The sequence below is a fragment of the Phoxinus phoxinus genome (genome assembly GCF_949152265.1).
Source record: "Phoxinus phoxinus genome assembly, chromosome: 6".
Classification (NCBI taxonomy): domain Eukaryota; kingdom Metazoa; phylum Chordata; class Actinopteri; order Cypriniformes; family Leuciscidae; genus Phoxinus; species Phoxinus phoxinus.
The window spans coordinates 29,132,089-29,142,178 of NC_136881.1; the positions used below are offsets into that span (position 1 = coordinate 29,132,089).

The 10,090-nt window shown below is 35.8% G+C and overlaps 1 protein-coding gene across 1 annotated transcript in view; it reads left to right on the plus strand.

Moving 5' to 3' along the window:
- The window catches only part of tenm3 (teneurin transmembrane protein 3), a 274,509-nt gene that overhangs the window by 55,871 nt on the left and 208,548 nt on the right, over nt 1-10,090 (plus strand). Inside the window, exon 2 of the mRNA XM_079616081.1 lies at nt 6,473-6,799. Within this exon, the coding sequence (XP_079472207.1) occupies nt 6,568-6,799 (232 nt within the window). The 5' untranslated portion in view covers nt 6,473-6,567. The remainder of the gene's footprint in view (nt 1-6,472; nt 6,800-10,090) is intronic.

Below are 10,090 nucleotides of genomic sequence, written 5' to 3' on the forward strand. Positions count from 1 at the left end.
CTAGTGAGCATACTGCTTTAATCTTTTTTTTTCGTTTTCAATTAACATTTTTAATTTCAAATACAGCTTGTACAGTATAAATTAATCTTCCTTGGTTTTATTTATTTAGAACAAAAGTAGACTTGTTCAATTGATATTACTTAAAAAAAAAGTAATATTACGAAAAGTACGAAAAAAATGATAATAAAAGGAATAATTATAATTTTTAAAAGTAAAAGAAAATTTATATAATTTATTCGTCAAGGGTTTAATTATATTTACGTTTATCTTTTAAGTTTCTTTGACCAAAGCTATTCACTAGTCTATGTAGGTTGCAAACACAAAAAAAAGCCAGACTTATGGTATTTCATGAATGTACATCATTAGTCGGAATATATGTCAGGGCTCTGACATTTTCAAAATATTTCGCAATTATTTTTCCTACTTTTAATCAGCTGCCTAAGAGAACAAAAACTTCTGATGTTTTACCTCGAATACCTTCGCATTCCAGCACTGAGCTTCTTAAAATTAAAATGTTTACATTAGTTGTAAGCCGTGTATGTGAAAGAGAGAGCGGGAAAGAGAAATCCTTTTCCTTATGACTGCGGTCAAGTGAGCAGTTTTAGTCGTGTCCAGTTCAGCCCGGCACAATTCCTCAACAGAGGAGTCTTGGAATAGGAAAGAAGTAACAAGACAAAAGGAAAAAAGAGCAGAAGTGTTTAGGCAGGTAATCCCTTGCTGTAGGAAAATGGATAACTTCCATTCCAAACCTGATTCATTCCCTCTTTTAGTGTCTCCTGTCCGTTCCTCCCTTTCTTCTTCTTTAATTCCACGCTCCTTTCATCTCACCAATTCAAATAGTCATAGGAAAGATTAACGGCGGGAGGGAAAAGCTGCTTTTTTGATGATGGCATTTGTGGGATAAACAAAAGATCTCGACAGCAGCTAACACTAAACTTTTTCTTTCCTTTGATCCCAATTTACAGAGCTCCTTCACTTTATTTTCCTCTTTCTCTTTCACTCACTCTCTCACTTTACTTTCATACGGAACTCTTAACTTTTATATTGGATACAGTTGTGCTGGTCTGGCTTGTGTTTCTTCTCTTTTTGAGCTTTCATATCAGACAAGCTGGCAAAACATAAACCTACAACCCCACCACCGGCCAAAAAAAGAAGAAAGATGGAGAGAAGAAATTCTCATAAAAGTGGAAATGCCCAGCTGATGTTTCCAAGCTGTTGAGTATGATGGGAGTTCTGGCAATGTTACGGAAAAGGAATATTTTTTTCTCCAGTTCATTTTAGTTGCTTTTTAACCTTCCGAATGAAGTCATCTTCGAGTGTGCTCAGCCGGTGATTTAGCTGGCTTTCTCACTGATCATTTCTCTTTTTTACATTCTCTCTTCCTGGCTGTTGTGAGAAGGATATTAACCTGTGCATTGAGACAGAAAAAAAAATGGAAATTTTCAAATTAAAGTTGTGCAAAAGCCTCAGTTTTTGAAGATAATGTTTCAATAATGTAAATCAGCAATACAATCTGACAACAGTGGAATTCTTTACAATTATTTGTTTATTTATTTTTCAGGCTTGTCCACCTACACTGTAAAAAATATTTTTCGAAGTTGTAAATTAAATTATTGCAGAAAAACAAAAGTTGCTTCCTTATAATCAACTTGGATTTGTAAGACATTCCAACTTAAATTACAATAAACTCACTTAAATGAATTTAATTACGGTAGTTGAATCGTGTACAACTTAAAAAAGTTGAAATTACTTAACTTATTTTGATGAGTTAAAGCAATGCAAAAACAGATGTTGTCATAACTTATTGATCATATAATTTTATACAGTGTGAAGTATGTTTTACTAGTACTTTTAAAATACTATTTTTCTTTCTACTTCAAAATTTCATGTTTAATTCAATGTGTTACTTGCCATTATTTTGTAATTATTTGTGAGATCTAGCAGTTTGAGTAAAAAGTATTTGTTTTTATTCAGTGTTGACAGAAACAAGCAGTATAGTCTAAAACATATATTTTGCTTAAATGTTTTTTTGTCATGCTTAACTGTCTTAAAAATTATAAATTATAATAAAAAATAATAATAATGATATATGTTTTATTATAAAGCAAAAATAAAAACAGTTTCGATTTAACAATTAAGTTTAATTGCATTTATGTTTTAGTTGATGTGCATTTTAGAATACACATTTGTGTTTCTTTTAAAGTATCTCTTTTATCTGAAAGGCAGAACTTCCATTGCTACAGCCGCCATATTGTGTGGCACAATTCTTCCAATTCAGTGCTGGTCTGTCTCTTGTCCTCACACTGTCTGGTCACGTGCATGCCACTCACTCACACACACACACACAGAAATACACAGGGACTGACACACAGGTCACCTGGAACTGGCTAAGGTCATTTATGAAGCCAGCAGGGACATGTGCAAACATCCAGAAACACAAATGCACACATTTGCACATGTGAAAACAGTGCATATTCATCTTTGGTTGTAGCAGGTTCAAGCTGAAATCCCCCCGTTGAGCCAAGTGTTACTTTTCCGCTTGACTTGATTCCTGCATCCGCTCTCACGGACAAGCACACACACGCAGACAAAAAACACACACACACACATACTCTTTCAACACTGAGTGACTCATTCTACAAACACACTGAGACGTATGCACACTGATTAGTGCCGTTTCTTATGCGAGGGGTTCATCGTCTGGTGGGTGTTTAAAACTGTTGCAGAGGATGTTGTGAACTGTCGCTCTGTGTTTGTTTAAATAGTAATAGAGATTAGGGATGAAAATAAAGGGAGAAAACACATCAGCCGCAGCTGTTGTTGCTTCTTGAGGAGGACTTTATATTAACATACAAAACAGGACAGTGACAGTTGTGGACTTTCAGGTTAATTTGGTCGAGGCTTGTCCCCTCTAGCTGTCTGGACGTCTCTGTTCCCACAAACCAGGCACATTCAGATTTCATCCGTGCTGTGAGCCATCAATAATGCTCTTTATCATAAATAAATGTTGCCCCACAATAACATTTCCGTGTCGGATGCTCAGCATGGGTCCTCCATATGAGGGGAAATGTATAATGTAAACATTATGAGATACTGCTTGTCTAATTTGTTAGAAAACATGCTTTAGCATTTTGCCTACACTCCCAAATCAAATACATTTTAATAATATGAACTGTACCGGTATATTGATTCCTGAATTTATGTTTGGATGTGTTATTATTCAAATATTTCTGGCTGATTTGTGCAGGAAATCACTGCTGATGTGTCCACTGAAGCATGACATATTAATATATCCTCATTGATAATTTAACATATTCGCTCTGTCTGACTGCAAACGTAAACGATCCCTCAGACTCCCATGCCAATAGAAAGCTCAAATTACCTCAACAAACCTCTTGTAACAGTTTGCCATATTAGTGATGTCAATGTTTTCCTATTTAAGGCTTGGTGCTAGTCATTGAACCGCAGCAATTTTTAATTAAGAATTTAATTACCAATAATGCAGTCGATCAGCTGCTTCTAATTCATTTCAAAGAATCAGATAAATACGGTGCACATATTCATCATAGACAAAAGTGTTCTTTGTTAAGTTAGCTGATTAGAAAATATATTTAGCCTTTTATCATTTTGTTCATAGTTTTTTTTTTCTCTACTTACACAGAAAAATCTTAAATCTAATTATTGGGCTGATTCAAGCATTTGAGAATAAGCTCACTTTTTTGTAATTTTTATTTTCTATTTAACAACGCTATAAATCATTTTATACATTTCCATACTAGGTGCCTAAGGCTCCAAATAATACAGTATCTATGAAAGTTTGGTGTTTATGATGGTGGTGAGAAGATAAATGGTCAATAAAAAGTGGAACTTCTGGTAAGTGTAATTTATACTGCAGTGACATCAGCATATGGGCCTGACAAGCAAAAGACTTTGTCTCTGCAATATGGCGAGTGTGTGTGTGTGTGTGTGTGTGTGCGTGTGTGTGTGTGTGTGTGTGTGCGTGCGTGTGCGTGTGTGTGTGTGTGTGTGTGTGTGTGTGTGTGTGTGTGCGTGTGTGTGCGTGTGTGTGTGTGTGCTGATGCTTTTATTTGTGAGCTCAATATGTATACTCAGGCCCACATGAAACCTGCATGCACATAAAAGAAAAAATATAACTGCTGAAAATGTGAAAAATTCTACATATACTGCATTAAAGCCATATCAAAGATGTTCATGCCCATTTTCAGAACGAACCAATAAGAGCTGTGATCTGCGACAGAAGCACCTCAGAACGTTCTCTGCCATTTCAGTCAGCAACAGAGCACTCACGCGCACTCCAACACTGCTTCACACTTAAGAGACATTACGATTACCCCTCTATTCTGCCTTTCAACCTTCTCTTTCTTTTTCTTTCTGCTGTCTGACACATTAACGTCGGACATAAGATTAACCAACAGCAATTTTCGCCTAAAACATCGAAACCCCTCTGATTCAGGGCCCCTCAAATCTCCAGTCCTCTAACACGTCCATATAGGAAAGCTTTTTTTTAAATCACGCACACCGCATACACAAAATCAAGAGCGCCGCCTCTGAGAGAGAGAGAGAGAGCGGATGAAAGAAGAAGGGCGAAAAAAAGTATGTTTGAGCATGAAAAGCAAAGCATGCATGTTGGGAGGGCTCCAAAAGAGGGCCAGCCAAGAAAGAAATTAAAGTACAGCGATTATCTGGACCCAGAATTAGAAGCAGAGGGTTTTGGACTAATAAACATTTGAAACGCACCCCAGGGCCCTCACCATCATTTATTACTCCACCATCTCCCATTAATGTGTTTTTTTTTTTCGTTTTCTTATTTTTTCTTCATCGATTCCCAGGATGCTTTAGGTAGATTTTATTAATTCGTGCTGGCAGGGTTTAATGAAAGGTTGTTGGTTATTATTATTTTTTTTCCCTCTTCCTTTCCCAATCCCTTCCGCTTTGGATGTACTGATCCGGTGTTTTATTTCTGTCTTCTAATGACTGTATCGTTGTTATCAGTAACTCTTTCCGTATCACAGGCCGACAAAGAGCGGTCATCAATTAACTGACACCACCCCCGCTGAAGTGTCCCGTCCTGACCTCTCAGCACTGCTCTTAAGCTTATCAACTCCAAAAAACAAAGCACCCCTCCATAGTCTCTTTCACATACACAGACTAGCATTATAAGAAATTACATTTTACATGAGTTTTGCTAAAAACAATGTAAGGTAACTCCACTACATATCTCATATTGCATTTCCGTTGTTGGTTATCTGAAAAAAATAATCATCCACAATTAGTGTAGTTCAAACAAATTATATTTGGTAACACTTTACAATTATGTATCATTACTTAATGTTAATTAATGCATTTACTAACATGAACTAACAATGAGCAATACATTTGCTACAGTATTCATTCATCTTTGTTAATATTAGTTAATAAAAATATTGTTTATTGCTAGTTCATGTTAGCTCAGGTGCATTACATAATATTGACAGATAATTGATAATTGATAATTGAACATAAACTCTATAATGTATTAGAAAATATAAAATTTAACATTAACTGAGATTAATACATGTTTTATACGTGTTTTTTTTTTCATTGTAAGTGTTAATGTTAATGTTAACAAATATAACCTTTTTGTAAAATGTTGAAGATTATTTTCTATAAACCAATAAAAAAAGGGTTAAAACTAATAATGTATTAATATCTGGATATTTATGACAACATATTCACATACACTACCATTCAAAAGTTTTGAGTTAGAATTATTTATTTATTCATTTATTGTTATTGAAAGAAATGCTTGTATGCATTAAAGCTTTCATTCAGCGAGGATGCATTTAATTGAACAAAATTGACACTAAATATATTTTTAATGTTAAAAAATGTCCAAATGTTTTGAACTTTCTATTCATCAAATTTGAGAATCATAAATGTTTCTTGAGCACCAAATCAGCACATTAGAATGATTTCTGAAGGATCATTTGAGTTTGGAGTAATGGCTGCCAAAAAAAAAAAACCATCTGCCAGATCAGTTGTGCCATCACAGGAATATATTACATTTTTAAATATATTGATAAATATATAAAATAAGTAGAATTAGTTATTTTAAATGGTAATAATATTTAATTGTAATATATTATGTTTTACAGTATATTTGTTCAGATAAATACAGCCTTGGTGAGCATAAGAGACTTCAACATAAAAGAACTACATTCAAAATGTCAAGTAAGGGCTCTTGTGTTAAACCAAGCACAGGCTGAGGGAAACACTCTCACGCTGTCTCACGAAAGACGCCACCCTCATGTCTCCCGGCAGACCAGAAGGTGGAAAGGATTTGTGAATCCTGGGAAGATTAAGTGTACAGCTTAGTGCTGTGTGACCGCTAGTTTACACTTTTTTTTTAATTCTTCTTTCTCTCCCTCCCTCTCTTCCCCGATCCCCATGCGCCCCTTCTCTCGCTCTGCAGGTAGACAACAGTAAGCTCACAGTCGGGCGGAGCCTGCGTGGAGCGAGCGCTCCGATTGGTTGCCGCGTTGCGTTACACCGCGTCATGCGGGCAGGATGGATGTGAAAGAACGCAGGCCCTACTGCTCACTCACCAAGAGCAGGAGAGAGAAAGAGCGCCGCTACACGGGCTCATCCGGCGACAGCGAGGACTGCCGCGTGCCCACCCAGAAGTCCTACAGCTCCAGCGAGACGCTCAAGGCCTTCGACCACGACTCCTCACGTCTGCTGTACGGAGGCCACGTCAAAGAGATGGTCCACCGAGAGGCTGATGAGTACAGCCGCCAAGGTGAGTCACCTGTGCCTGTCATACCTCACAGATGCAGGACCAATCCATTGTGACTTTACACAGTCCAGAGGTCACATGTCATACAGCTTTCCAGCGCATACTGAGAAAAAATAACAACAACATATGCCAAGAACGACTTCTGGATGGATCACATTCAAATAATAATATATGTGATGTACAACCATAATTATACATAATTAGAGGAAATGAAGTTTGGTTTGGCACGACGGTGCGCTTTCTCTGAGAAAACATTTACTCACTTTTGATTGAAAAATGAAGCAGATTCGAAAACAGATTAGACAGATTTACGGACACAAACTCACTCTGCTACTTGTCTAGTCGACAGAGCGAAGAAATAGAGCATTTCCTCTGATTAGCGCAATCCGAACCCCCTCGACCGAGCCTCTCATTTTCACATCCGGAGTTTCTGTTATAACATATGCCCACGTGTCCCATTGGCAATAATGAATGGCACCATAAAAAACATAAACAGCATTATTGCGCTGTTCTGAAGTTTGCAATGCACCCTGGTCGGCCACAGTTTTATTACTAATTATGAGCGCAGAGGGTCCGCAAGCATTGGCGCAGCCGCACTTATAAACTCCCTCACATTCATTGAGTTCTTTGTTGTTTTTCTTTTTGTTTCTTCTGCATGTAAGGCTTCATCGAAATATGCACCAGTAAAGGTGAGTCTTTGCGCTGTGGATTTAGCACAAACGTAGATTTGGGTCAAAAGTTTTTTTGTTTAGTTTTTTCCCCTAGGTGTTGTGATTGTCTGCGTTAGCACTGTGTGTTTGTGTGCCCTTAACGTAAGTGTTGTGTTAAGCTGAAGGTCAGCCTAGCTGTTATCAGTCACTGGAGTGCTAGAGGCTCTGTCTGTTGAGTGTGTTTATTTTAGAAAGCACAGGAAGTGACACCAGATTACAGCAGGGGGTAAAGGAGCAGTCTGCCTGCAACCATTATGCAGGGTAGCCCACTCAATCGCAGAGAGAGAGAGAGAGAGAGAGAGAGAGAGAGAGAGAGAGAGAGAGAGAGTAAAGGCGCTCACAGATGTAGTGCAGACACCGTTGAGCTCTTGAGAGACTGCACTCCGGCCTCAACACGGTCTTCAACACTCTCCCCATAATCACCCTGCCGCAGACGTCACCTAACCCAGTCTCAAGCCCTAACCTTGGCACGCAACAGCGTTCGTCATGAAACTAATTCCTCCCGTGTGATATATTTTTAGCCTTTAGACCATTGCAAAAAAAAAAAAAAAAGCTATACCTAGATAATTAATTTGTGGAATAGAAAGGACCAGGCAGGCGAACTGAAATTGTTAATTAGCCATTACACAACAATGGCAGATTGGAATTACTGAGATCTGAAATAATGTAGCCTCGCTGGGAAGTGCTGCCGTTCAGTTCCATTACAAAGTTCCATAAAGGTCATTACCAGTTCATTGATTGCTTTCAAACTCAAATTAACACTTCATAAATATTTGAGCAGAAAAGCCATAATTGCTCAATTATCTTATCCTGTACAATTTCATCTACACTAATTGGTGTTCATTTGGAATTTATATGATTTTAATTGAACTTTCGGTGGAACCCCGATTATTTCTGTAGTTAATAGCCCTTATTAATTCCTGTTAATGCAGGGGATCAATGGTTTTCTTTTTCATTGCTTTCCCTTTTTATCGCCATCCTAATAAAATGCGCCAATTTTTTTCCGTGATTGTTTTAACATGAAATTCTGTGGCTTAAAATAATTGTAGTCACTTACGCATTAACACTTTATTAGGTTTCATTTTATCAGATATATTTAGAATATTTACTTCAGAATGCTTTTCATCCTTTGCATGATAGATATGATTTGTTTGATTTAGTCAAATTAATTTCATTGATTTGATTTAGTCAAGATAAATAGTTTTTTCTTATTTTCCATTATACTTTTTTTAAAACAAAGAAATGCATTTAAAACATTTTGAAATCATTTGAAAATGTTACACTGCATCCTTTGAGGAGTCATAACCATTAAAAGTTACGAGGATCTGCTTGCAAACGACTAAATAAATGATCCGTTTAAAGACCAGTATATTTCCGCAATATATATGGTCTCAGTAAATGTGAGGAAGCTTTTTTTTTTCTTCTGGCACTGTGGTTTTTCAGGACTCAGTGTTTTTGGAGCTGTGCACACCTATCACCATGGCAGATAAGCTCCCTCCATGGAATGCAGTCTGCTTCACAGACTCATTCTACAGAATACAGAGTTTGGAAATCATTAGATCCAGACAAAAAGAACGGGAAATTAATTGAAAGTCGTAGCGGCTGCTAAGTTGAAAGTTCTTTCACATCGTCTAACGTGAAGATACACTTTAAAGTTTGGATTTAATGAACTGTAATTTAATTTGTTTTATTATTTTTCAATGGCATGGATTGAATTGTGAAATGTGAATTGTCTTTAGTTTTTTTCCCCTTTGATTGCTTTTATAAAGTTTTTTGTTTGTAATGCATTTGTTTATGGCGGAAGCATTTGTTTTAAATTATTTATTCTTATATTTATTATAATTAAATTTATTATAATATAATGATATGTATATTTATTTATTATATTTAATTTATAGACATTATTTTAAAAAATTACTTCAGTATTTGATTGACATATTTTAGCCCAGCAGCACATTATTTGTTGCTTTTTCCTTATTTATTAATTTTTCTACTATTTTTAGTATGTAATCGTTATTCTTATATAAAAGTTATTCTTAATTGTAGAATGAAAATAATTAAGTTTTTAAAATGCATTTTAAATTATCTATAAAATATATTTTGATGATGATGTGTATTGATTATCAACGTATTGGCATTAGCAATTAAATTAGTATTATATATTATTAAATTTAAGTATATTCATATTTCTAATCATATTTATCATATTTTAGAATCATGTTTTTGTTTGACAACAACGTATATTTGTATAGGAATCTCAACATGTAGCAGTCATTGCTTCTTCTTTTTTTAGTCATCTTCCCTTTGAAGTCAGATATTAACAGCCTGGAGACATTTTTGAAATCATCATCCAGATGTAAAGTGCTAAAAGTACCAGTCTGACTGCTCACACTATGGCATGATGAAGCTGCCTCCTTGTCTGTGCACATTTCACATTTTTTCACTGCAAAAGTAATTACATTTTAATTGCGAAATTATCTAATGATTGGACGTCTGAAGACAACAGAATGCTAGAGGTATTTTCTTTGTATTCTATCACCAATAATATGACAGTTTTGATTACAGAAAATCAGATACATATTGT